Source organism: Anas platyrhynchos, chromosome 15 (genome assembly GCF_047663525.1).
Source record: "Anas platyrhynchos isolate ZD024472 breed Pekin duck chromosome 15, IASCAAS_PekinDuck_T2T, whole genome shotgun sequence".
Lineage (NCBI taxonomy): Eukaryota > Metazoa > Chordata > Aves > Anseriformes > Anatidae > Anas > Anas platyrhynchos.
In genome coordinates, this window is record NC_092601.1 from 18,366,844 (window position 1) to 18,394,512 (window position 27,669).

The 27,669-nt window shown below is 49.9% G+C and overlaps 2 protein-coding genes across 3 annotated transcripts; one reads left to right on the top strand and one right to left on the bottom strand.

Moving 5' to 3' along the window:
• The first annotated feature begins 659 nt into the window (after window positions 1–659).
• Window positions 660–9,718, top strand: LOC110354195 (mesothelin-like protein). 2 transcript variants are annotated; one of them, XM_038187164.2, is made up of 17 exons: window positions 660–1,685; window positions 1,933–2,169; window positions 2,414–2,445; window positions 2,823–2,872; window positions 3,477–3,597; window positions 3,676–3,761; window positions 4,104–4,230; window positions 4,321–4,511; window positions 4,600–4,690; window positions 4,775–4,919; window positions 5,432–5,616; window positions 6,021–6,170; window positions 6,325–6,458; window positions 6,683–6,813; window positions 6,906–7,000; window positions 7,195–8,233; window positions 8,970–9,718. In XM_038187164.2, exons 2-17 carry the CDS (start codon window positions 2,124–2,126, stop codon window positions 9,068–9,070), a joined length of 2,724 nt encoding a protein of 907 aa, XP_038043092.2. In that variant the 5' UTR covers window positions 660–1,685; window positions 1,933–2,123; the 3' UTR covers window positions 9,071–9,718. The 2 variants fall into 2 exon arrangements, with proteins under 2 accessions (XP_038043092.2, XP_071879763.1); XM_072023662.1 differs by lacking the exons at window positions 660–1,685; window positions 1,933–2,169 and having other exon boundaries at window positions 2,220–2,445.
• Window positions 9,719–11,444: 1,726 nt separating this feature from the next.
• Window positions 11,445–27,166, bottom strand: LOC101798643 (mesothelin). The gene is made up of 23 exons (XM_027469349.3): window positions 26,730–27,166; window positions 26,346–26,431; window positions 24,166–24,206; window positions 23,572–23,593; window positions 23,430–23,457; window positions 22,411–22,582; window positions 21,830–22,045; window positions 21,554–21,724; window positions 20,390–20,536; window positions 20,187–20,236; window positions 19,542–19,662; window positions 19,136–19,221; window positions 18,430–18,559; window positions 18,108–18,298; window positions 17,254–17,344; window positions 16,601–16,712; window positions 16,164–16,348; window positions 15,218–15,364; window positions 14,853–14,986; window positions 14,050–14,177; window positions 13,291–13,385; window positions 12,504–12,693; window positions 11,445–11,999 (listed from the first exon to the last, which is right to left on the bottom strand). Exons 2-23 carry the CDS (start codon window positions 26,413–26,415, stop codon window positions 11,905–11,907), a joined length of 2,622 nt encoding a protein of 873 aa, XP_027325150.3. The 5' UTR covers window positions 26,416–26,431; window positions 26,730–27,166; the 3' UTR covers window positions 11,445–11,904.
• Window positions 27,167–27,669: the final 503 nt, after the last annotated feature.

Consider the following 27,669-nt stretch of genomic DNA (forward strand, 5'->3'; position numbering starts at 1 on the left):
GCTCCTCTCCCCCCGCAGCCTCTGGCGGTGTTGTGCCAGAACCAGAACTCTGTCACCCAACAAAAAGCACCTGACCGACAACACCGGCGGCCGGGGCTGTCCCAAACCAAACAGAGGTGGAAGGAAAGTTTCTCCTAACTGCCAGGAGTGCAGACCTCTGGCAAGGACGGGCGGGAGCAGCGCAGCCCCACGCTGCTGGGCTCCGTAGGGGCCGTGGGGAGCGCTGCCTGCAGGCGTCGGTTTTCGGTGCCACTTTTACATCAGTTCATTCCTCAGCTTGGCGCAGCTGGAGAAACAAAAGATCCAAAGAGATTACGTGCAGCCTTCAGGTTGTGAGGCTTTAGTGTTGGAGATCTGGCCACAGCGGGGAAGCAGCCGCCAGGAGCGGGGGCTCTCCTGCTGCCTCCCGACGCGGGAGGCTGGGGATGCAGCGACCCCGTCTCGCTACCAAAAATACAAAGGCTCCCAGCACATGAGGGTCCGTGGCCACCTCCCGTGATGGGTTCTGCACAGCCCCTGAGGTTTTTTAAGGGCTGGGTTTGATCCCCGAGCAGATCCTGTGTCCATGGTGCCCCACAGGTGCCCACGGTGCCCTCGCCCCTGTTCCCCACCACCGCCTGCCAGGAAGGCTGGGGTGGTGGCCGCATCCTGCCAGCAGCCCCACACAAGCGAGTTTCTGTAATTGCACCATTCCAGCAGCAGCTATTTTTATCACGGATCCTTTTGAAACAGAAACCAGAAACCTCTGCCAGCAGCTGCCCGAGCCCCTGTGCTGCGGGACCGGTTCACCAGCTCGGGGACGGGGGGACACGGGGGGCAGCGGGCACTGAACGGCCCCGCAACGAGCAGCCCCCAGCCCCGACAGCACCAGGGCAGGACCCCCACATCCCTCGAACAGGAGCCACAGGGAGGGGAGTGCAGCCCCTCTGCGAAGGCTGACGTTCCCCAAAATGCACCCAGGGGCAGGGGGAGCTCCCACCTCGCTGGGACACACATCTGGACCCCTCACTGCCCAGCTGCCGTCTCCTCCCGGGGCTCAGAGGTCACAGGCACTGCATTCACAGTCTTGCGTCATCATTTCCCTCTGGCTTTTCATTGCATCTCCTTGGAAAGGCTTCGCTTCCTCTTTTTCTGCGTCTTTTTTCATGGCACGTGCTGGCTGGCATCATGAAGCGTGACCAGAAATTCCGGGGAGAAAACTGTGAGAAAGGAAACAGAGATTGCCCACCGCCAGGGCAAGAGGAAAACAGTGAGGAAAAGGAGTTCTGAGCCTTCAGCTGAGGACTGCTGTGTTCCGAACCCCAGCTGCCCTATAAAATATATCCCCAAGTGGCTCAGGGGTTGTGGCTAACCCGGAGGACCTTTGTCTCCGTGAGGAGCACAGGAGCTGCTGGCCCAGAGGCATTAATTCGTTAGCCCCAAAGTTCAAAGTGACCCTTTACATAAATGAAAAAAAAAAAAAAAAAGGGAAAAGGAAAGGAAAGAAAGCAACTTTACAAAACACTGTTGAGAAACTGCCTCCGTCACACCCCGTTTTTCAGAGCACCATCCCCACCCCGCAGGAGATAAGGGCTGCACCGCTCCCCGGCGCTGCTCATCCCTGGCGGCTGGCGCGGGGCAGGCGGGCTCCCGGTGCAGGTGGGGGCCTGAAACCCACGGCAGAGCAAAGCTCCAAGGCCAGGAAGGTAATTCTCACATCTGCTGATCCAGCTTTTGGAGCAGGGACTTATTTTCTGTAGGGGGGGCTCTCGGGGTCGGGATGCAGGGGGTGCAGCACCCGCTTGTGGGGCTTCGTGCGGGGTGGCTGCCGCCTTGTGCTGGATTTCTCCCCACCTGCACTGCTGTGGCCCCACGAGGAGCCAAGGGATCGAGGGAACCCCAGCTCGGGGTGCCAGCAAGGACATCTCCTTACGGAGTTCATTTCAATACCAGGCAGAGCAGGGGATCTGCCACCCACCATACGGGATTCAGAAACCTCCTGTGGCTGCGCGAGGACCTGTGCGGGCAGCACCGGGGCTCAGCTCCAGCCCCAGCTCCAGACGGAGGCAACCAGCACCAGGACCCCCCCCGACTGCAGCCCCCGCTCGGTGCCCACCTGCAGACGAAGCCCCGGAGCAGGCAGGATGCTGCTGGCGGCCCCCGCCCTGGCCACCCTCGTCCTCAGCCTCCGTGAGTCACCGCCTGCCTCCAGGCTGCGCTCCCCGGGCTCTGCCATCAGCAGCCGTGGCTCTGCTCGGGGAGTTTTGGCCAGCCCGCAGCAGGCTCCACATCAGGGCCCGGAGTTTACTAAACCTTGCTAAAATGAGAAAGGAAATCGTCCCGGCCTTTAAAGCTGGAGCTGCTGCAGAACAGCCCCCTATCACCTCTGCATGTGCTTCTGCCCGTTTTATAACACCGTCTCGCTTTGTTGCAGGATTTTCCACAGGCCTGGCACGAGCCGCACTGGTAAGTCCCTGCGGGTTGTCTCAGGGGCTCCAAAGGCACGGCAGTGGCCCAAAAACAGCAGAGCTGTCACCATGCCCTGGCCCCATCCCCATCCTGGCCATGCCACGGCCCCACTGTGCTTGCTCGCAGCTGCCCCACAACCTCCCCATACTGCTCCCAGTCCAAGGGAGGGGGTCCCAGGGGAGGCAGGGGGAGCCCCACTGCTGAAGGGTTTGTCCCCAACCTTGGCACGGGCTCTGGTGGCTTTTGCACCTGCGTGTGACCTGGAGCATCCCCAGGGCTGCAGCCTGCGGGCACAGCAGCCAGGCTGGGAGCGCTGCCCAGCCCCAGCAGATTTTGGGCTCGCTGCAGCTGATGTCTGCCTGTCCCCCCCCCAGGCTGCCCTGCTCTTCGGCACCGTCCTGTCCACCACCGAGCCCTTTGCTGGGTAAGTACCAGCCCCTGGCAGGGCTCAGCGAGCGCGGGGGGCTCAGGGTGCGGCCGGGGGCTCCTGGCTGGGGCGGCCGTCGCATTTCTCCCCGCGTGCGTCACCGCCGCCGTGACAGGGAACTTGGGCTGGAGAAGATTTAAAACCTGGTGCAGCCGGTTCTGGTACTGGGCTAGGATTTCAGCCCCATCGGCTTGTGTTGTAGCACAAACAGACAAAAAAAATGCCCTTCCCTTTACTGGGCTGGTACAGGCACAACAGGAGCCTCCTCCCCTGGGCCAAAATTCCGGGCTCTGCTGGTTTCTGCCTCACCCACAGCCCTGGGCACCCTGCTGCAGCTGGAGCCTGGCACTGCCCCGGGCTGCAGGGGACACTGCCTGTGGCTCTAGGGCATCTCCTTTGTCACGGCATCCCTTTTGTCAGGGCATCTCTTTTGTCACCGCATCTCCTTTGTCATGGCACCTCTGCCCCTTTGCCCCACGCAGCCCCAGACAAGGCACAGGGGAATTTCCTGAAGGGTAGGGCAGGTTCACCCTTGCCAGGGGGAGAAGGAAGGGAGGGACCCAAAATAGGGATGCGATGCAGCCATACCTGCCCCCTGCAGCCTTCCAACCTCGGTCCTGCAAGAATTCCAGTGCTCCCAGGCCCACCACCTGCCCTCTGCCACCGTCCTGGCACTCGCCCAGGAGATGCGGAACAAAAGCGTGGAGCTGAGCAGCACCCAGGTGGGCAGGGGGGGCTGTTGGGGCGGAGGGGGGCTCGCACGTCCTCGGCGTGGTTAATAAAAGCTTTTCTTTGCCCAGCTGTCCTGCCTGGCCCAGCTGCTCGCTGCCAACAACCTGACGGCCGACTTCAGCAGCTACCCGCCTGACCTGCTGCTCTTCTTCGAGTGAGTACCGAGGGTGTCCTGGTGCCCCTCGGGAGCTCCACACGGAGCAGGATGTGATGAAAATCACCTGCTGCTGGTGGCACCCTCAGACCAACACAGGGCACTCCCAGCCCCGCAGCCCCCCAGCCCCTTCCTCACCCTCTCCAAGGCCAGCTAAAGCAGCATGGGCTGTGTGGGGCTGGGAATGAGACCCCCAGCACGGGCCAACGCACGAACTCACCCCTTTCCACTCATTGCTCAGAAGGGAGGGATGCCTTAAAACAACTCTCCAAAAAGGGGCAGCCTCTGTGCCCCCGTTTCCAGCCCCCCCCTCCCCACACCGCTGACTCTTGCTCCCCGCAGTGTGGCCGAGGTGCGCGGCGAGACCTGCGAGGAGTTTTATTCCTTGGCTGCCCACGGGAACCTGGAGCTGCTGCCCCGGGGCTCAGCACAGCGCAGGGCAATCCTGCACGGGGCTCTGGCCTGTGTGGTGAGTGCGGCCGTGCCACGGGATCTGTGCTGGGGATGGTGAGGGTCCCCCTGTGCCGGGCATGGGATGAGCACCACGTCCCTCTCCCAGGGCGCAAGCGGCTCCCGCCTGAGCCTCAAGCAGCTGGGCAGCCTCGGGGCGCTGGTGTGTGACATGGAGCCGGACACCATCACGGCCTCGGATCCTGGCATCTTGGAGAATCTGAAGCTCTGCTCAGCGCTGACGGGGGCCCAGCGGGGTGCTGTTAATGCCGCCCTCCTCGGGGGTGGCACGGTGTATGGGTGAGGAGCCCCTGCTTGCTGGGAAGTGAGCAGGAGGGGGGGCGGTGTACCTGTGAGGATGCTGGACCGTGCCTTCTGTCGGTTGCAGGGATCCTTCGGGCTGGGATTTACACACTCTGCAAAGTTTGGGGCCACTCGTGCTGGCTTTGAACCAGACCACGCTGAGCCTGGTGGCCAAGGTAAGCCGACCCCAAAGCGCCCATCCATCCATCGGGGCCAAGCCACGGCCGCGGGACCCAGCACCCTCTGCCCTCCCCTGGCAGGCAACGAGGGAGGCGTTTGCCAGGAGCATCGCAGCCACCTACAGCAGCCAGGGGTGGTCCCAGAGGGAGAAGTCCCTGACCCTCCTGAGCACCTTCACAGCAGCCTCAGCAGCTTCTCACCCCCGGCTGAAGCGGAGCGCAGACCGTGAGCCTTTCCCTTCCCTCTGGATCCTTTCTGTTGCTCAAAGCTCGTGGGGTGAAAAAAGCCCCCAGGGAGGGGGAGAGGATAGGCAGAAAGTGGAGAGTGCCCATAAAGGAACCGGGGAGGTGGGGGAAATGTGGGAAATGTTCCTTCTGCGTGCTGGGGGCTGCAGGGGGGGGCAGCACTGTGGGACCCGTGCAGCTCATGTGGCTGTGCTGGACCAGAGAGCTTTTAATTGACAAAGCAAATCGCATATGGCCTGCAGAAACATAAGCACGTTCTCCAGGAATAAGTTTAAAACTGACGAATGAAAGTGAATAAGCCACAAGAGTGAGAGGGAGAACTGGGGGCGGGAAGCTGACCGCAGCCCTGCCCTACGAGGTGTTCAAGCAGCATTACTGCCATAACCTGCCCCTTCCACAGGGCTTTTCTGGGGGCTGTAAGGTCCCATGATGAGATCAGGGCCAGGTGTAGGGGGAAAACGCTGACCCCTGAATTGTCCTCTCCACCTGCAGGCTGCACGTCCAAACCCATCACCCCCAGCACCCTCTCTGACAGCCTCCTGCTCATCGACTACGAAACCCCCGAGCAGTTCTACCTCTGCCTGAGCGATCTGGTCCTGCAAAAGAGCCTGGCACGTGTGCTGGATCAGGGGCTCTCCACGGAATACCTCCAGATGGTGAAGAAAAAGCTGCTGGAGGTGATGGATGAAGCAGGGCAGGGGCTGCTGCTCGGTCCCCCGGTTGGCACGGGTGGGACCGGGGTCTGGGCGCTGCCGGGAGCAGGAGGTGCTCAGCGGTGGGCTGGTGCTTGGGGTGATGCCCCTTGGTGCCCTGCAAAGCACCAAGGAGTTTGGGGGCTGGGGACGGCGTGGGCAAGGCAGAGAGGCAGCAGGGTGGGGAAATAGGTGGGGAAATGAGCTGGGTGAAAAATGCGTGGCAGAGAGCAGAAGGGTGGTGGTGTGGTGGAAACAGGGGTTTCTCAGTGCTCCTTAGGCTGCTGGAATTTGCCTCGGGATATGGAGAGCACCTCCTGTCTTAATAAAGACAATGAGAGAAGCATCCCCCCTTCCCGACCCTCTTCTCTGACCCTCTGGCCATACAGATATACCCCGCGGGGATCCCGGAGGAGCAGCTGAGGCTGCTGGGGCCGCTGTCCCGGCAGTTCTCGGCTCAGGAGATCAGGCAGTGGCAGGTGACCTCCAGCGACACGCTCTACGCCCTGCTCATGAACGGCATCTGGAGCACTGCCCAGGTACCCGCGCTGCTGGGGGACATGGGGGGACAGCTGGTGGCAGCAAAGGCAGTGCCCGAGCAAGGCATGGGAGGGGGTTTGCAGCTCGCACGCCTTCCCCCCAGGAGCGTTTTCCTGCCCCAGACACACACAACCCTTGGATTGTGTTTTCCAGAAGGAGCAGCTCATCGCAAGGTACCTGGAGCTGGGGGGCAAATTAACCGGCCCCTTGCTTCGGAGAATCGGTGGGAGCTGCCTGTGCAGCCTGAGCGAGGAGCAGATCAAGGGAGTAACCCCAGAAGCAATCGGGTAAAGAACTCTGTAGGGGTATTTGCTGGCCCTGTGTTGTGCCTGGGATGGTGGGGGAGGAGGGCAGAGGGGCAGTGAGTTCCCACCTCCGTCCTGGCCCTGCCATGTCCCCCTGTCAGCTCCTGCCTGAGCCAAACCACTTCTTCCCCCCAGCCACCCAAAGGGCTTTTGAAGTGGCTTGGGTGTTGCCCCGTGCCCTGCCCTGTGACCCTCCCTTTCCCCAGGAGCGCCGGAGAACTGGACATTTCCTCTTGCTCTCAGAGCAAAAAGGACCAGCTGTACAGAACAGCCCGGGAGGCCTTTGATGGCCAGGCCTGCACCCAAGCCTATTACGACCAGATCCGGCCCTACCTGGGTAGGTGCTGGGTGCTCCAGCCTGCGCCTTCCTCCCCATGGCAAAGAGGCACGGGGATGCATGGATTTAGGCCCCCACGTGCTTTCTTCAAGGTGGAGCTCCAGTAAAGGACCTGAAGGACTTGGCTAACGCTGGCATCACCATCAGCATGGACACTTTTCTTGCCCTAAATCCCAACGAACTGCAGGTAACTGAAGGGAAGGGCCAGTCGAGGGCTGCGCTGTGGGGCTCCAGGCCGCAGGCCCATCGAATCACCAAGGCTCTATTTTTCACCTTTTTGTTCTTTTGTAAGCTATTACGTGCTCTGCAGCCCCGTTAGATAAGCACCTTGTGGCAGTGCCAGCTGTGGGGCTGACCAAAGGTGCCGCGTACGTATTGCAGAAACTCAGTGTCATGGACGTCAAAAACCTGCTCGGGACGGAAGTTGAAGAACTGAAGAAAGCCGAAAACCAGACCGCCGTGCTTAGCTGGATCAAGAAACAGTGCCAGGAGGAGCTGGACCGGATCCTGGGAATCTGCCTGCATGGGGGGATGGAGGAACCCTGCCCCATAGGGACCACCCCCCCGCCTCACCCCGCCACCTCGGCCAGTAGCACCCCCACGACCGCCGCCCCCACCACCACCACCGCCCTCCTCACTTCCCCCAGCCCCATTGCCACGAGCAGCCGCCCTCCTACTACGCCAAACACCAGCCCCAAGACCCCCACCCCAAAGGCTGTCAGCCCGACCCTCCCTACCAGCACTGCCCCACACGCTTCCACCCCCCGGCCCAGCACCACCGTGGGTCCCGCTGCCACCCCCACAGCCCGGCCCACCCCGGCCCCCAGCTCCATCACCCCGTGCCTCATCCACCAGTCGGCCACCCCAAACAAGACCACCACCACCCCGGCTGTCACCCTCCTCGCCACCATCCTTGCTGCCACCAACCCCAGCGCCACCTCTCCCAGCTCCGTCCCCCCCCCAGGTGCCACAGGCAGTGCCCCCCCCAGCACTGGTGTCACCAACCCGGCTGTTACCCGTGGCACCAGCACCCTGCTGGTGCCCAGTAACACCCCAGCACCCGGGGGCACCACCAGCCCAGTTCCTGCCACCCATTCCACCACCAGCCTGAGCACCCCCGGTGCTTCCAGTGCCCTTGTCCCAAAGTCGACCGCTGCACCCGCTGCCATCACAGCCACAGAAATGAACCTTCCCCACAAGCCCACCCCAGTTCCCAACACCACTGTCTCCACCCAGAAGGGTGGCAGCTCCTCAACGGTCAAGACCACAACGTTTGCTTGCAAGACTGGTGCCCCTCCGGCACTTCCCGGACCCTCTTCCACCACCTCCAGGAGTGAGAACACCAAGAAGACACCCACAGGTGTGCCAGAGACACCGAAACCAAACTCTGGTGGATACATCAATCTGCAACCCGTACCTGGTAAGGCATGTTAAGAGTCAGGAAAGGCTTAGGAATCAACACCAAGGCAGAAATCTTCACTGACCAGAGCAGCCGATCTGCCTTTTTCCTTGCCAGGTTCAATCCTGGCATGCTGTTATCCACAAGAAACCCCAGATAGCTGCTGGCACGCCAGGTAGCAATGTCTCCACAGGGCCTTACAGCCCCTGGGTCTGCAGCATTCTGCCTTCAGATCCTGCAAGTCCAGCAAGGTTGCCTCTTAGGATGTCTTGTAATGTTCTGAGTGCACAGCAGCCCCCAGCCACTCTGCAGAAAGCTGGAGAAATTGCAGTAATGCCAGTGCTCTGCTTTATTTTTCACAGGGCAAGGATACAGGCCTTCCATATTTTAGCTGCACGTGGTCTTCTTGAATAGGCATCACTGCAGAAGCCCTAAAATCTGAAGTCCTGTATCCTGATAGAGCTACTTCAGTAGTTTTATTGACTCAAACAGATTTACTCCTGTTTTACACTAACAAAATTAAGAGAAGACTCAGTCCTCCTGACTGCTCATGGCAAGGTGGTGATTGCAGCTGGGGTGCAGGTCCAAGCCTGAAGGTGCAGGGTATGGCCAATGTGACAAAAGGCAGAAAACTGTTGTCCTACACATGCAGTCCCTCAGGGTACCTGAACCCCAAAGCAATTCTACAGCCCTAACAGCTCACACGTGGTATCGATATGGATAATCCAGTTATTTCTCATCTGTGTTCTCTCTCCAGGATCAGGATCCTCTCCAGGATCAGGATCCAGGCTCTCCTCCTGCTTGGTGCACATACTGACCATAGCCGTGGGCTTAGCACTGCTGCAAGGGCTTCTCTGACACCACACCACCACCTCTAGCACCATACTCACTAGATCCCTCCTTTAGTTTTTCACCATTCTGCAAAATAATGGTGCTGGCGAGCTCCCTGCTGAAACGCAGAAACTCAGGAAAGTAAAAGAGTTGGTCTGTTTGCTTCCAGCAAGGAATTTGCTCATTATTTTTGAAGCTGGGAAGTGAAAGGAGGACAGATGATTTTCCATCCCAAAGCAGCCCAACAGATAATTACTACCTAGTTGCTCTGTGTAGTACCAGTATCAGTAACATTGACTGAGCTGGCAATGCATTAATGCTGACAGCGGGTACGGTTCTGACAGCTTCACTCACACTGGGTGGTGTTTTACTTCTATGCAGTCCCACTGGGATCTGCTGAAAGCAGTGGGAAAACTCAGGGATTCAAGCTACTGGCCACTGCAAGATAGGTAAAATATGGCCCAGGAACGCTGCCAGAAAGCTCGGCCAGAAATCCACTAAACTGCATTTAACTTGCTTCATGAATGTTTGAGACTTTTGATCAGCGTTTGTTCAAACTATGCCAGGCCTAATTAGAGGGAAGATTAAATGAAGATAGTTTGTCTTGATTACTGTTGCAATACTATGTAATAAAGTATCAATCAACTTTTTCCCCTAATAAAATGTGTTCTTTGATGTGTTTAGTGCTTTGTGGTTTTTGGTGTTTTTTGTTTGTTTGTTTTCCAGCTAACAAACCTGAACAGTTTCCACTTCTTTTGCTCTGACTTCCTTCTATCTTCTCCTCTCACAGCTCTTCTGCAAGCAAGCATTTCTCCCTCCAGCTTGCAGAGTTTCCTCCTCACTAATTCAATTCTTCACGGGCTGAGGAGACTCTCTCATGTCATTTATTGAGTGAGTCAAGGCACGAGGAAACAACTCAAGATTTCTATTTAAGGAATCATGATTTGGGGAAATACTGTTAAAAATGTAGGCTGCCTTTCTTGGAATCCCACGCCCTTCCCTCCCAGCCTAGGTAGTGCCCCAGCACCACTGGATGCAGGCAATGAGGAAATGTCTCTTGCCACCCAGAGATCTGCAATGATGGACAGACCAGTCTCTCACATTCCTTTTCTGTAAACCGCAGACAATAAATATTTATAATGCCTTTGCAGGAAAGCAAAACGGATTTCAAGGGCTAGATGCTGACAAAGTACAGTTCGCACTAGGGCTTTTTCAGACAGAAATCCCCCATGAGTGGAAAAAATATGCTGAAAGCCTTATACAAAGTTCTTACGCCTGTTTTTTTATAAACGATCTGGATGTAGGAATAGAAGGCATTTTGAGCAAGTTTGCTGATGACACCAAACTTGGAGGAGTTGTGGACTCGAATGAGGGTGGAAAGGCCTTGCAGAGGGATCTGGATAGGTTGGAGAGCTGGGCGATCGCCAACCGCATGAAGTTCAATAAGAGCAAGTGCCGGGTCCTGCACCTGGGACGGGGAAACCCTGGCTGCACGTACAGACTGGGCGATGAGACGCTGGAGAGCAGCCTAGAAGAGAGGGATCTGGGGGTCGTGGTAGACAGCAAGTTGAATATGAGCCAGCAGTGTGCCCTGGCAGCCAGGAGGGCCAACCGTGTCCTGGGGTGCATCAAGCACGGCATCGCTAGTAGGTCGAGGGAGGTGATTGTCCCGCTCTACTCTGCGCTGGTGCGGCCTCACCTCGAGTACTGTGTGCAGTTCTGGGCACCACAGTATAAAAAGGACATGAAACTGTTGGAGAGTGTCCAGAGGAGGGCTACGAAGATGGTGAAAGGCCTGGAGGGGAAGACGTACGAGGAACGGCTGAGGGCACTGGGCCTGTTCAGCCTGGAGAAGAGGAGGCTGAGGGGAGACCTCATCGCAGTCTACAACTTCCTCGTAAGGGGGTGTTGAGAGGCAGGAGACCTTTTCTCCATTAACACCAGCGACAGGACCCGCGGGAACGGGGTTAAGCTGAGGCAGGGGAAATTTAGGCTTGACATCAGGAGGGGGTTCTTCACAGAGAGAGTGGTTGCACACTGGAACAGGCTCCCCAGGGAAGTGGTCACTGCACCGAGCCTGTCTGAATTTAAGAAGAGATTGGACTGTGCACTTAGTCACATGGTCTGAACTTTTGGGTAGACCTGTGCGGTGTCAAGAGTTGGACTTGATGATCCTTAAGGGTCCCTTCCAACTCAGGATATTCTATGATTCTATGATATTCTATGATTCTGTCCCACGAGGAAGCTGAGAACAGACTCAGCCCTTAGATTTCTGTAGTCAGATTTTCAAATAGAAAACTATCACACCTGTCTGGGGCTCCCAGACACTTAATTTGATCCAATACCTGCAGACACTACGGTGCAGGCAGTGCAAACGGAGAAAAGACAACAGACACTCATATTTTGCTTCTGGCATTTTTTACTTAGTTCCACCATTTCTTTACAACCAGCCGGAAAACTTTACTCCCACTCAGAGGTCCTGGCAGTGTCGAGAGATCAAGCTCTGAGAAATTTAATTGTTAACATGCAGAACAGCTGATTCGCTCACCCTTACACCCACCAGGGTTACACAATGAAATATTGATATTGGTTTTGTTGCAGCAGTATGGCTGGGTATAACCTGGGCTTGGTCTGTACAAAGGGAAAAAAAGATCCTGTTCTGAAGGGTCTGAAATCTTCCCTTCAGATGGAACACCATTTTTTTTTTTCTATTGATTTGAAAGAGAAAAGCACCTAGCAATGAACACCGGGCTACGTAGCAGTTGTCTGCTAGCACTGAGTCCCCCTTTATCCCACTGGTCTGCCTCAGAGCAGGTCACGGGCTGGTCCCATTCATCTTGCTGCCTGCTGAGAGAAGATTTTCAAGACAAGGCCATCGTCATCAGGAAACTGAGAAGCAGAGCAGGGAAGAGGTGGGCTGCCATAGCCACAGTGCCCAGAGCGGATGAGGATGGTGCTAGAGGAAAAAAGAGGGAGGCATCAGTGCAAAGAAACCAACAACTGAATCACTCCCTGTGGGGAGAAGATCCCTTTGTGCCACATCTGGGGAAGATCTTTGGCTTTCTGACTAGGGCTTTCTAACTGGTAAGCAGCCATCATCCTTGGCAGAACTGAATTTACTTCCCCCCCATGTGGGGAGGCGAAGGGAGCAGGTGAGCACTACCCAACGTTTTAGAGGGGCTGGGTGGCTGGGAAGTGACACGTGCCACTGGAAGGGGTCTGCAGTAGCCCAGACCAAGGACACAGCTGAGAGCAGGACTAGAACTGCTTGGCAGTGCTGCCCAAAGCAACCACCTCAAGCAAGGTCCCTGATTCAGGGCCCGCATCAGCTTGGTGCACACTCACTTCTCTTACAGACTACCAAAGGCACCCCATTTCCACAAGGCAGTGGTTTTCCTTCCTGTGGCCCCAAAATAAATACTTAAAGCGCAATGATCAGAGGCCCTAACATACTACGTACGCTGAAATTGAGGTGTGACGATGATTATGTAGCCTTCTTGTGTTCCCCCAGTGAGCCCAATGGCCAGCTTATCCAGTTCTGCTTGTTTCTGTCTTCGGACCCACTCCCGGATGGGAGACTTGTTCTGCCATTTCACCAGATCACGAATATTTACCCCAAGCAAGCCCTTAACTTCAGCAGGCGTCAGGCTCTAGGAGAAATCAAACAGCAAGGCTTACAGCTGTAAAGGCAGAAATGGCAACAATACCTCTGATCAAGGAACTGGTGAAGTTTATATTAGCCCAAGTGTTAAGAACAAGAAAGACAAACTTCCAGTGAGTAGTTTCAGTTGGAATAATCTTGCCTTAGGTTAGGGGAATAAACACAGTGATTCTTCAAAGCCTCTTTCTGTTGTCCTCTCATGACACATCCCCTTGACCCACATGAGGGCCCCAGTCCTTGCCCAGGTCAGTAGGCTTTCTTCTAAAATTGATGATATTACTGCTAACGCTCTTGTTAGAAGATTTGTCACATAGCTGTGTGCTGTAGCCTAGTGGAAGGCTCCTACTACTGCTCTGAGAGCTTGGACTAAAGAAATTCCCCAGTGAGATTGGGTAAGCATCCATGTATGACTCCAAATCAAACCTCTTCAGAAGTTCCAGGTTGGTTCTCCTCTTTCCACTAGTCAATTATCACTCTGAATGTGATGGAATGACTCCAGATTTACACCAGCGGACAATGCAACCAGAAACAACCCCTTAGCACGGCATACACGCAGGGAGTGAAACAATTTCAACATTCAGCTCACCATCAAAGAGTCTGTTCTTAACTTTGCCAAAGTATCAACACTCATGTTCACGTTGTCCTTGCTTAGGGCTTTGAGATCCGCACCAGGAGCTCCACCTGTGACCGAAAAGAGAACGTTTTATTCCAAGCATGGAGATCAGCCCTCAAATTAGCAGTGATGTGTATCTGTATAGACTGGAGATACAGTGATGTCTTCTAAATTTATTAGGCTGGGGCTGCTAACAGAGTAAGTTCCAACTGAAAACAAAAAAAAACAAACAAAAAAAAACCACCAACAACAACAAAAAAAAGATGCTAGTTCATTTTGCTGCAGGGTTTTATGATATTGGCCATTAAATCAGCCTGCATCAAAGCCAGACGCTAGATGGGAGGGGGAAGAAGAGTTTACTCAGGCTGTGAATAAATTCTTGGGTTAACAGGGAAAATCTGATTTTTTTGACATGGGGAATGGCTGTGAGATAAGCATTAAGCATGAGCAGCTGGATTTTCAGGGGTCCTAGCAGACTTTACCCATTCCAGAAGCCCAGAGTCTGATTTTCCCTGTGACAGTTGGGCAATTGATTTGGGGAATTCTAAGTCAGGTACAGATTCTTTCAATAATATTTAAGGCCACCTACAAGTTGGAAAAGGATGTAGACCCTCCAGAACATTTAATGGTTTGGTTTTGAAAATTCCCAAACCTTAAGATGGTATTTGATCCCCACTCAGCTTCTGGCTAAGACCCCCCTCTTTCCCTGTAAAAGATTGTTCTTTTACATACCTAGATATGGTTCAATGTGCTTATAGTAAGAAGGTAAATAGTGCTGGTCTGAGAAAGCACGTTTTGCTTTAGCATATAAGATGTCTTTCGTAAACTGTGGACAGGATGAAAAATTCAGAGAAACCCGTCTGTAGAAAAATGAACATTTAGGAAGAGTTTTTATTATTTTCAATGTGAATAATTTTTGAACTATTCTGAGTATCTCTCTGGGCTTTTCTACACAGGACAGATTACCTCCTCTTCCATATAACCCCAGGTATTTCCCAGTAGATAGAAGAGGTATGGAGAGAAGCTAAATTAAAAAAAAAAAAAAAGACTCAGGCTACTGCTCAATGTGATATGTCTTCTAAGTAATGGTGGCTCTGATGGTGTAACGATAAGTTTGTGTGTTTGAAAAGATGTAGTTATTTAATTAATTTCATTTAGCAGTCTTTCAGAGGAAAGTAAATGTCATCAACTCTGTTTTGCCTTTAGATAAAAGCATGCTTGCAAACCATGTTTTTTGTTGTCACCGATATGGTTTAGTGGAGGACTTGTTATAGTGTTAGGTCAGAGGTTGGACTCGATGATCTTGAGGTCTCTTCCAACCTAGACAATTCTGTGATTCTGTGAAAAAAAATTTGATTGCAAATTGGAGCCCTTCCTGGCAGAATGGAGAACAGCAGGCTTTTAAACCCGGACACAAAGCACGTACTGAGTTGCTTCCTAGATTTCCTTTCACTGAGTGCAGAGAAACTAAACTGAACTTGCTGATGCAGAATTGTTTTTGCAAGCAGCCAAGAACATCACAATATTTGACTCACTTCAAGGCGTTGGAGTCTATCCTATTCAGCGCAGTTGCATTTAGAAGGCACAAGTCTTTTCTATTAATTGCTTCCAGTGCAGTGGCGTTCAAGGGATTTCCCAAGGTAACATAACGTTCAATCAGTGCAATAGCCTAGGAACACAATTATTTTTTTTCAGAAGTTAATTTTAGCCAGAATCTATGGTTTCATCTTCAAAAGAAAAACAAATGCAATAATTACACAATAAAAACAAAACGTTTTAAATCTACTTGTTTGGACTTCAAAGATGGACCAACCATCTTTGAAACCACTAAGCTGGTTCTAAACCAGCAGTTCCCAAACAAGGAAGCAAACCTAGGCAGGAAGCAAATCGAAATCCCCACCTGTTTATCTTTGGGCAGACTTTTTAGCAAGAAAGCCAGAGTGTTAGGTGAAGTTATCCTCCATCTTTTAATTTCTTCTAGGGTGGCAGTATCAAGGAAGGAGCCCAGTTTGGAGAGTAGACTGTCAGGATACCCATCAGGGTATGTCTGTGGAAAGACTGCTGTTATTGCTATGAATGCTCTTTGTCATGTCTATGCTCTTTGCAAGATCACTGTGGAAAAGCCTAAAAGGCCTGCAAGGAAGAAGAACCAAAGCCAGTGAGATTACTTGAGCACATCTGTCATGCATTTTTCTGTATGACAGCTCAGGCAAGCAGGCCCCAGGGAGGGAACAAAACCTGCAGCAATGCAAATTGACTCAACAGAGACATGAGTGGAGGTATACCTTGAAGCGGTGAAGACTAACCAAACACTGGACCATCAGCACAGTCAGCAGATCAGAAGTGATTATTCCCCTCCATTTGGCTCTTGTGAGACCCCATCTAGGTACTACATCCAGTTTGGGACTCCCTGATGCACTAAAGACTTTGACAAAGTCTAGAAAACACTAGGAAGTCTAGCAGAGGTCCATGCTGGCTGAGGAGCTGGAGGCACAACATAGGATGTGGAGCGGCGGGGCTGAGGAAGCTGGGTATTTCAATCTGAACAAGAAAAAGCTAGGAGAGGATTTAATTACCATCTTCAACTACTTACTGGGAGATTATAGGGAGAATGGTACCACAGTCTTCTCAGAGGTGTGTGGTGAAATGATAAGGGTCAACAAGCAATGAAAATTCTGAATAGGTTTTAAGAAAAATCTATTTTCACAGTAAAGGTGGTCAAACATTGGAAGAGGAGTGCAGAGAGATGGTGGAGTTTCAGTCCCTGGAGACATTGAAACTCAACTGAAAAAGTCCCTGAGCAATCTTATCAATGGATAATTTGTCATCCTTCAGCCTGGCATTACCTGATCCAGATTCTCCTTTAGCACAGCCAATTGCTCTTTACTGAAGGGATAGTCCAGGATTTGAGAGAGGTGATTCTCCAGAGAGACATTCTTCAGGCAAGCACGTAACTCTTCAGGTGAATACATAAGAGGCATCATGTCATTGTTAAGAACTGTGTCTGTTATCTTCTTGTCGTCTGGGCAACCTGTTGAAGAAAGTATTAAATAAACTAACACCACTGCCCCTTGTTAAATCCTTTTGCTTCAATCTTTGAGTGCTCTCCATAAAGATGGAGGTAGACAGGTATGCAGTCATTGTTCCATACTCCTCCTGGGCAACCTACCACCAACTATTTCATAACTCAACTCAGACAAATTCAGGGGGTCCCACAGGCACTGGGGTCAAGCCCAATACCAGGGGGAACACTGCTGTTATGGATCAGAGAAGGTTCCCATACCACTAGCACGCTTGTGCCTAGCAGGCAGGAGTTCTTCAACAATGGTGGCCAGTTGTTCCCTTGACAAAGGCGAATCATGTGCAAAGTTTTTCAGCCAAAGAGTTAAAGCATTCTGCAAAGAAAGAGTTTCATCAGGAAGATTTTCCGATCTTGGGTATATCATCAGCATAATAAGTGATTATTCACACAGATGAGAAGCCTTATTGTTGAGATACTATGGGCAGCTAGACTTCTGCTAGAAGTTTAGAGACCTTTCCTTGGTTTGCCATAGTGTAATTTCTAAATGCTTAAACTCTACCGTATTCCATGCCCTGTACATGACTTTAACTCCTCACAAAGCTCTGTATATAGTTACTACTGCTTTCTACCTGTGGTCCTCTTCTGACAGTTATAGGAGGAAGATTACAGCAGTCTAGGTTGGCAGTTGCAGGCCATCTGACTTGATTAATCCTCACTTTTCACAGACCATCTGACCCCTTTGGCACCATGTTTTTATATGAAGACATACTAGTGAAAGCATGAACAACCGCAGTCATTTCTACTGTATTTCTATAGTATATTATATTAATATACTATATTTCTATAGTATTTCTACTATACTGCAGATCCTAGGAGTGCTTCCCAAACTCCTCACACCCCTATGAGTAACCCACCTTGGGGATCTTCTGCAAGATGCTGTGATCAAATATGGGAATCAACCCAGCGAGCTCATTCAAGGTAGAAACTGACCACACTGAAGGAGGCCTGCATACAAAAATTAGTAGGGATTAGCTTTCAAGGATTAAAAAAAAAAAAAAAAAAAAAAAAAGGAACTTAAAAGCTGCCAGCATTATGCCTTTATAATATTTTAAGTTAAGAAAGTAGAAGATTTATATCTTGAAACTTCTCAGTCACTTCCTGTTACACCAACCTTCATTCCAGTGGAGCAGAAGCAACTGTTAGTAACATGAATAGGGCAGCTGTATAATAAAATGGCATTTAATAAACACAATATTTTCTTAAGCATGAAAACCAAAGAGTATCTACTGCTTACTATTGCCCATTCAGTGCCAAGATCTTAGATCATTTGACACAGGAAGGAAAATATTTTGCCTCTTTGGACAATGTGTCTTAGAGACAGCAAGGGACTCATTAAGCATCTGGCAGTTTAGGAGGTGGAAACAGAATGTTTTCTGAAAACCGTTAGGTGACAAACAGCTAGAGCCCATCTGTGTTCATCAGGACTATCTCAGATAAGTTTGGTTAGTGAAAAACAAACCACAAAAATGATTTGATAACTACTGCAGGTGAGACAGAAATAACTATATATTTTTCAGTTGAATTCCAGGCTAAATTTTCAACTGAAAGAAGTTCAGATAAAACAAAATAAAAGGCCCAATGTGAAATTTAAAACAAATTATTCAAGTTTATGATCAAGCTGGTCAGCTGGAGTTCGCTTAGGTATCAACAGGACAAGGGTTTTGTTTTAGGGAAGTATTTTACAGATGCCAAGAAGACAAATGCATACCCAAACGTAGTGTTACCACTGCTGATCACACTCTTAATAGCCTCTTCTTGATCAGGTAGGAAAGATGCACACTGGCTCAACTGCTCCAGCAAATTCTCACCAGAACTTCTAATGTATTCTTCACCCAGGTCACAGACCAGATGACCCAGAATCTCTGCATTTTCCTCGTTCACTTCTGTTCCAGAAATTTTCTAAAGCAATACAAGACAGAGGCATTAAATAGAACTGGATACCATTGTAGAAGAGCATTCTTGGTCTTGTTGACAGCTGACAACCCCAGACTCTCCACGGCTTTGAGCAGAGTTGTCCCCTGACCACATACCAGACATGCTAGAGCTTCCAACAGCAGCTGTTTTCGCTCAGACGAGTCTCTTTGCAGAAGATCAAGATTGGCTTTCCCAACACTAGCAAAGTACTGCCTGCAGCTTCCTGTTGCTGCGTAGTCTGAAGGACTAGAAAGACAAACACTCTGTGAATTCTGCTGGGTGAGATCAAACAGTTGGTCAGCTCTGTTCAATATAATGCCTTCCACACACATGGTCTAAACTCTATGCAGTTTCTTCTCAAAGAATGAAGTCCACATTTTTCAAAAACTCGTTTTCAGCTGAAGGACTCTATTGTGAGACTCAGTTAAAATTGTTCAAGATTTGGATACAGAACCACAGCGGATAGCTACTGGAACAAAGAAATCCACTCCACTGTCTATCTCATCTGATGCTGTAAGGGAAAAGCCCCCTCAGAGAGGATAAAAATTACTAAAAAGCCATAGTGGTTTCACATCAAGGCAGAAATATCTAAAAAGAGCTTCATTCTGTTTTACCATGACGAAGGATGATTAAATCTGAAAGGACCTTAAAACTGTTTTGAAAGCTTTCCACAGTATGATTTTCTTTTTCTGTAAGGATGCCTGAACAAATTGGAAACGTATGTCAAACATGAATTAGTCATTACCAGCCAGCTTACAAAGTCACGCCTTTTTTTCCCCACCAATGCCTAACACAACAACATGAAAACCATAGCCCATTTACCTTAAAAATAGCAACAGGTCTTTTGGATAGCTATCTAAATCCTTGGGAATCCCATGCAGCGTCACCATCTTCGCTAAGCAACTCAGCTGAAAGGATAACGGAGTTTATATCAGAGAAAGAAAACAGCATGGAAACACAAGAAAAAATAAATATAAAGATTTTACCCCACTCTAAAGAAATAAATAAAAAGACAGAAATTGGAGATTTTGGTTTCTGAGACACCTAGCCAACTGGGTTTTGACTTTGCCTCTCCCTGAAGAAATTCAAAACAGTGTGATTGAGACCCAAGACCAGTTACATTTGTTCTAGTCCCTTAAGCTGAAAGCATTCTTGTTCTTGCTGAACAATCCTGATTGATATCTCCATTGCAATATCAAATGCAGCATTTTGGAATGCAGGAACTGACCTGGTCTTCTCCTAGCTGGACATTCTTCTTCTTCATGACTTTGGCCAGCTGCTGAACTCTTTCTGTTCCTATTTCATTAGCAACTGCGCATGTGTAGCCTTGGAGAACTGACTGGGAAAGCCTGTACATTTACAGAAAGCAAATCAGAAGTGCAAGAACTTCAGGAGAAACGTCAATTATAATCTCCTGTATATAACATGACAAATATGACAAGCATAAACCTCTCCCATCCTTAAATCTTAATGCTCTCCAATCTCCATCTACTCAAAATTGCTACTCTTGCATTTTGTAGGAGACCAAAGAGCCATCACTGCTTGAATAAACATAATCTGGAGACTTTCCACACCAAGCTGTACTGCTGAGCCCTGATGTACAAGATCAGTCTCCTCTACTTGCTTTTACTACATGCCACACATCAAAACCGAAATAAAGCCTTGTTTTAGAAAGCAAGCCTGGCTTACAGGCACATTTTGCAGCTAAAACCCTGTAGGCCTTGGTGCTATGTGCCTGTGTTTGTGTTTGAATGGTATTTTCCCATCTCTTGCTATAGATTAAAAATGATGAGGCAGCATTTGTGACAAAGGCAATATGGATAACACAAGCAAAGCAAGCAAGGAGAACCGAAGGAGAGTAAGAAAACACTACCTGCTGAAGTCAGGCTCTCTCTTTATCACATCACTGAAAAACATGGCAGCCTGTGGAGCAAAGCCAGATTGACAGTGGTTTACCATGCTCTTCTGCAACATTCACCTGTATTTTCAAACAGATTTGCAGAGTGGTCTCACAGCTCTGCAGTGTCCAAGGCTGACACTGAGGGATGAGAAGGACACCAGCTGCTAGCATTTTACCTGTTCTCGGGTCCACATTTTTCTGTTGAGATCTTCGATACTGGGCTTCTCATCCTCAAAAACAAGCAATGATTTTGGGATGTAACTAGCCAGAGCATCAGGGATACGTTTAACCAACTCAGCAGGGTTGCTTACACTGGAAGAAATCTTAAAACAAACAAACAAATAAACCATACGTATATTCACATACATACATAAAAATAAACAATTCGAAAATAATTTCTGTTGAGGAAATGAAAATTTGGAAAGAGGCCAGGGGAATTCCTCTGTTGATCATCTGGGCATTTGTCAAAGACCTAATACGAAATATTTCCTGTTTGACACATGCATCAGACTAGGAGAGCTGCATGGAGCTAACAGTTGAGGCTCTGATGAAAGGGGATGATTCTGTCTCAGATCCTGGCTTTATGCCCTAAAAACCTTTAGTAGGTCAGAAAGGAGGAACACTTCTTCCCTCTCTGACAACCCAAACAACATCTTAACTCCAGAAGGCACGTTGCAGAGCAATCCTTTGGTGAAGATGTTATTTCCCTAAGGCATCACACACAACCCTGACAGCCCCGTTGCCCCAGTACATGCTACAGGCTATACCAAACACGGGTCAGTGGCTTTCCTACAGGAGGGAGGACGAATAACAACAAATTCAAATGCTGCACATGCAACTTGAAAGTGAAAGTCATGGCTGGGAAAAGTGGGAAAAGAAGTCCAAGACCTGTACAGTCACACTGGGAAATGGTATAGTGCATTGCTAGTCTGTCCTAAAAGGGGCTTCCTGAGAGCAGCCTTCACTTCTCACACAGTCTCACCCCAAACCATGGCAATAACCTTTCCCTGACAGCATCTTATCAGCTCAGTGGGGAGTAGCTTCCAAGTATACCCTGTAGAAAAACTCTCTCTCCTGCCCCAGGCCCTAAGAGGCTTGGCAGGTCACGCTGGCTGGCAGCCAAGGACATCTACACGGGTCCAGGGATAGGGACGTGGGATGCCTGTCCTGCTGCACACTCGGTTAGCAATGACAAATACCCCCGAGGGAATGCCGTGTGTGTGTGTGTGTGTGTGTGTGCAGGTATGTGCCAATGCCTGGCCCCAGGTAACCAGTGTTCTTGGCTGTGAGTCATGGGAGCTTTGCTAATTTGTGACGTCCATAGAGAAAAACAATTTCACCATTTCCACAAATGTCCTTTTCAGAGCAGAGGGCAGGGTCACCAACTGCTGGACAAACTCAGGCAACTTAATGGCTTCCAAGATCACTTCTGGAGGGAGACTTTGAAGCGTGCTGCTGCTGAGGCCAGCCACCAAGCTCCCCAGCTTTGCCAGGCTCTGTCCATCTGAAATCTGAAGGGAAATACATGCAGGCATGAGTACACAAAGGGCCAAAGATCATTTGTGCAACTAGCTATACCGGGTGTAAGGTGCATTTCTGGACCTCGATCTTTGTACCTGATAGCCAGAGCGGAGCAGTTTATTGATAATAGCACTGGACTGGTCAGCATTCCAGCCACGAACTTCACCCAGGGCAGGAAGAGATGCTTCAAGGTCTTCATCACTTATTTTATTTTCGATGTCGGATACGGACAGCCCAACAGCAACCTGGCCCAATTCACGCAGGATTGCAGGAGTGAAATGCTCAAACTTGCTCACCAAAGAAGATGCAACCTGAAGAGGTCCCATACAGAAAAGAAAGTCAGAAGAATAATGAGATGAGCCTATTTGATCCTACAAGCTTTGGATGTCTTAAATCACTGGGTTTTCTGCCTCAAATTTGTGTGATGGTGCCTGTGAACGGACTGCCTCTATCACTGAGATTTGCAGATCATAAAGCACCAGCCAGACACCATAATAATAATAATAAATTAAAAACAAAAACAAAACTAAAGAAAACAAACAAACAAGCAAAAAAAAAAAAAACATAAAGGTGAGCTCTAGGAGCTTATATGGGAGGCACAAGAGTTGAATCCTCAATTCTCAAAACTGCTGTCTAGCTGTATGAAGAACTGCGGTGAGGCTGGACAGCCGATTACCTGCAGTTCCTCTGTTGTCAGGAAGGAGGGAGCTCGCTCTCCGTTTATTCCTCTGTGTGTCACTTTCAACGGGCAGTTCTTGGTGATCCTGCGGGCCAAGCTTAAAGCATCGTCTCTGCTCAGGTTGCTCACTGCAGAGGGGCTCAGGTAGCAAACAAATTTGTCTGGGAGACTGCAGGTGGGAGAGAAGGGGGAGAGGCTACCAGTCTGATAGGCTGTGACTCTGATTTTTCCTCTTTTTCCAGAGGATGCTCTTTTCCAGTGCATATTTCCCCCAATTCTTTTTAGCTCTGATGATGCTCCTGTTTACAGCGAGCACAGCTGTGCCATGCAGAACTGCCCAGCTGCAGGATGTGCAGTTGGTCATTCACTGGTGAATGGCTCTGCAAGGCAATCCCTTCTCACTGATTCTCATTTCTCACTGAATATTTTCATTCAGATACCTGCAGCAGGGACAGCCATCCGCTACCCTCCAGGAAAGGGTCCGGCCCACCCGTTAATGCCAGGCAGCCTTAACGAGGCACAGCCCAAAAAAACGAATGCAGAAGAGCAAACAAACAACCCCGATGATAAGCATCATTAGCTGGCACCATTTGGGAGCAGGGAGAAAGTACCTGTAAACTGTTTACCCTTAGGTAGAAACCAAATTAAATGAAGGTTTGAAGCTGACCTGTCTGTGTCCTAGTACCCCATCACCAGCTAAGCCAAGCTCAGCACTGATGCCAAGGTTCTTGGAGCAGTAAATCCCACCCGTGACAAGCTGTCTTGCACATCAGGGACTTGCCCTGCCTTTCTTTGCCCTGCACAGACACTGAGCCCCAGGAAACCATTTTCCCTTTGCAATTCAATCCAGCAAAACAAGGGCTCTCCCTGCCCACAGGCATCTCTGGGACTCTGCAGGGAGGAAGGTGCTACACCAGGCTTCAGAGGCTTCCTGCCACCCAAAGTGACATCCCCAACAAACCAGTAACACTCCCCAGGGAAATGGTGCCAAGGTAATTTGCTGATGGTTCACATACCTTTTCACTGAAGCACACACGGCAGTTTCTGATTTCCCAAAAAGAGAGAGAAAGAGACAAAGATAAAGGCACTGTGATAGAAAAACGTATACAGAGCCATGTTTGAATCTACTGTAGGGAAATTACTTGGTAAGAAACTCACCATTGACAGGGGAGCTGGAGCACTGAGCAGGGAGAAAGAGAGAAAAGAGATACCAGTGTAACTACAGAGTGATGTTATTTGTGATCATTTCATACAGAGAAGCATGGACCCTACAACCATTTGTACTTGGATCTGGCCTGAAAACACACAAATACCTACATCTGAAGCTCCTATCCTGACATGTTAGGTAGTTGCCATCTGCAAAGTTGATATCACTACTGTTTTTTTATATTAAACAGCCAGAACGTTCAGGGTTATGCAAGTCCTCCCATCACTCTGGCACCAGGCCCATGGGATGGACTGCTCCCAAGATCTGAGTGTGGTCAGTAATCCAACGCCACCTCCCCTGCAGCGTCTGGTGATGTGCGTGTGCTGCAGCCCTGCACAGATCTGGAGACGCCATCCCCACTTCAGAGATACCACCCAGGGGAAGGGCAGTTAGCACCCACCTCCCTCACAACACCCTTAATTTGGTTTGTGGCAGCTGATGCCCATCAATTCCCTGCTGTCAGGAGAAACCGTGCTGACCACCAACCTACACGTGCTTTGCAAGCAAAGACATGGGTGACACTTCAAACACAGAGTTTGCCTTACCAGGTATGTCTCAGCAGAAGCTGGATCAGCTGCCAGCCAACCTGGAAGACAACGTGGTGTGATTTTAGCAGCAAATACAGGACAGAGGGCTCATTCTCAGTCCAACCCCCAAATGGCTTAATAGGTCCTGAACCTCACTCATCTCCCTGCATTATTCTGTTCTTCATTCTGGACACAGTATTCCACAGAATCATTTCTGTCAGCTGTGGCCAAGCCTTTCTTGTTTTTCACACCTCTCCTGCTAAGTCCTTCACTGGATTAAAAGACTCCAGTGCTGCAGGACTGCACAGGGCGCAGGCAGTGCCCATGTGTGTCAGCCCTAAGAGCTCAGCAGGGATTTACTAAAAGAAACCAACCTGCCCCTGCTGGCTCTCGGCAGGTCCCTGCAAGCTCTCCACTACCCTACACTTTGTTTCCCAACAACTTCACTACTCCACACATTGTTCCCAAAGTAAACTTACATCTCCCCTCCCAATACCGTGAAGTTCAAAATATGGTGAAATGTGAGCTTAGAAACCAAACCAGCATGGACAAACTCAATTCTCCTTGGCATTACCATTATTTACTTCAGATTAGAAGCCTGCCAAGCTCAGCATCTCTTGTGTACAGAAAAAAAAAAAAAAAAAGATTAAGGTATGGACTTCCATTGGTTTGTGACAGGACAGAACAAGTGTCTGCAACAAATGCCACATAAAACCAGAGGCAGTGAGAGGGAGAAGACAATGGTTTAAGCTCCTGAGGTTACACTGCAGGGCTGACGGGCCCAATTTGGGTGGTGCTGAGTCACTGCCAAGTCATTTTTGTCCATGTACTTCTCACACAGGAGTGTTCTCCCTTCTGGGAAGAGAGAGAAGATCCCCAAATGCTGATGTGCTTCATGGTGTCGTGACCTGTGGTTCCTCCACACCCTGTGGCTAAAAGCCTGGGCTGTGCAAGACCAGGACAGTCCCAGTCAAACCCGTGGTAATATTTGGGCACAAATCAAGGGGATGGGAGACCCTCATCACTGAGCTGTGATGGGGAAGGGGGAGGAGATGGAAGGCAGTGGCGTACTGGGTGTGAATGAATTCTCCATACAATGGCCCACATTAACAAAAGGATTGTCAAACAGCTTGTAGGGATGGATTAGAGGAGTCCCTAATTAGTGTAACAGCTTTTTTGATTACTACTTGCTACACCTTCTTAATCGTTTAATTAATAGGGAACTGCCACTAAGTAACAGGCAAAGGAACCATACCCATAGGTGGCCTGGTACGTTCCTCTAATCCTAACATACATTAGATTTACTCCTAGATAATGTCCCAGAGGAGTTCCCGAAGTAACCAAGAGCTCAGTGCCAGAGGCCATGCTTCCCTGCTTGCAGACGGAGCTGGGACTGTTTCCACCCATAATAATCACTTCCTCCTCACCTCAGGATCGGACCTTGGAAAAATAAAGCCAAGCCCTCTGGCCCCAGTCTTGGAAAGGTCTTACACATATGTTTATCTTTAAGCACAGAAATCGTCCCATTGACCTGTAAGAGCAATGCTCAGAGATCCGTGTGGGAAAGGAGGAAGAGGAAGATTGGCTCCTCATTCTGCAAGACCGGGGAGGCCCCCAGTTCACTATCACAACAATCCTAATTCTATGTAAGGGCTACAGACTCCTCTTGTGTCATGAATCGTCAAAGATTTGTGTTCATTGCTCTGGAAACAAAGCCTTTCCAGAACACTGCTGTCACTCTTGTGCCTTCTTAGTGCCCAGGCATGGCAGCCGTAAGGGACAGGACCAGCTCCGTCCCCCACAGGCATTACTGACCTGCCAGTCTTAAAAACAATTGCATTAAGAGCCATTAACTTTTACAAGCAACATGTGTACTTCTACTGGGCAGAGACTTCTCTCCCTGTACAAGATGTCAATATAAAACTGGAAAATCAGATTTTCATCAGGGTTTCCCAGAGACACCTGCATATTCCAGTAGAAGGAGCAGAAACTAATTGCTAATTTGCTACAGGAACTAATATATTTCAGTTCACAGACACAATAATAAGCAGGACTAAAGGCTGGGGATTTCAAGCAACCACCTAAATAACGTTCAATGGCATTTCAGCATAATCTTCCCTTTTGAGGGCTATCTCAGCTTCAGCTGTTTGTGAGGAAAATCCTCCCAGGACACCCGGCACCCTCATGGTAATACTCACCAACCAAAAAGAGGAAGCCAAGCCGCGGGAGCAAAGGCAACATTTCTGCAGAGGTCTTTAGGGTGCCCATGCACACAAGGAATCACCTTATTTCAGCCAAGAAAAATCGAATATGAATAATACTTAACTACAAAAATAAAAATAGGAGAGTTGAAAGGTGCTCGTTCAAATAACTATCTTGCAAACGATCTTACACATATCAACACGCTTCGCAAAACCTATCTGAAACTGGATCCAAAGCACACAAAGCTATTGAGAGTCTGCTAAGTCTGGCAAAACACTTCATTGCATGAGATAATTCAGATAGTTAAGCTAGATTCCTCTCCGGGAGAAGACAGTATCAGTTTGCAGAGCCCTCCTTGGAGGATTACTGGTGGCACTCACCTTCCAGCTGCTGGTTGCTGCGTCCTCAGTGCGCAGGTCTCCAGCTGTAGAGGGCTGCTTTTGACTGAGCAAACCAGGGTGTGTCTCCAGCTTCTCAAAACTACATCTGAAATTACAGGATGGGTTTGGAGCGCTGGACACACCTGTAAGTCCTTGAAGATGCAAATGCTCAGCAGTACAAATAAATGTGTGCTGTTTGTTAATGCTTGCCATTCCCTAGGACACCACAGGGAACGCTGAGCCCTCAGAGAGGCTGCGTGGAGGGACAAGAGCAGTGAATAGATGCATTCCTTCCTTGCCCTGCACAGGACCCATTTGCCATTCACAACCATCTTACAGCTCCAGAATTGTACTCCCTGAGATCCCTGTCTCCCTATCACCAGAAACGTGCCAAGTTCCTCCAACACGACATTACGGGCTTTCCAATCCTGCAGGCTGCTCTACTCCAAGAAGTAAACAACGTTCTTTTTAAAGAGCTTGCATTTGGTTATATGGGATCTTTATGCATGCAGAGGAATGTCGTGACGGGTTTGTCCTGCTCCTTTGGCAGAACAACACACGGTGGGATTCCCCACGATGTCCCCAGGATGGCGCATCAGCAGCCAGGGGAATCAACTTGACTGAACTTGTGTTCTCTCCAAGCGAAAGGTCAGCTTGTAAGGACTTCAGCAAGGAAAATGAGACCTGCTGCAGAGTCTAACAAGGAATGGACATTAACTTATCTTTCATCTAGTTCTGACTTCATTTCTCTGACCCTCAGAACCGAGTCCTCAAGCCACTACGAAATTGCCCACAGTCCCTCTCTCAATTTCTTTGGATGCAGATGAGTAATTCCGTGTACTCAGAATTGAAAAAACCTTTGTTTGGTCACTTTATCGATGCCTTTCAAGAGAAGTTTGAAAAGCCAGTTGTGTCCCAAACTCCAGCTTGTCCCATCATG

Coding starts and splice junctions, on each gene's coding strand:
- LOC110354195 (XM_072023662.1), top strand. CDS start 2,302: ATGAGAAAGGAAATCGTCCCGGCCTTTAAAGCTGGAGCTGCTGCAGAA. Junction 3,598..3,675: donor TGGAGCTGAGCAGCACCCAG/GTGGGCAGGGGG, acceptor TTCTTTGCCCAG/CTGTCCTGCCTGGCCCAGCT. Junction 8,234..8,969: donor CAATCTGCAACCCGTACCTG/GTAAGGCATGTT, acceptor TTCTCTCTCCAG/GATCAGGATCCTCTCCAGGA.
- LOC101798643 (XM_027469349.3), bottom strand. CDS start 26,415: ATGGGCACCCTAAAGACCTCTGCAGAAATGTTGCCTTTGCTCCCGCGG. Junction 18,560..19,135: donor GACCTGTTGCTATTTTTAAG/GTAAATGGGCTA, acceptor TTGTCTTTCTAG/TCCTTCAGACTACGCAGCAA. Junction 12,000..12,503: donor CGTCACACCTCAATTTCAGC/GTACGTAGTATG, acceptor TTTTTCCTCTAG/CACCATCCTCATCCGCTCTG.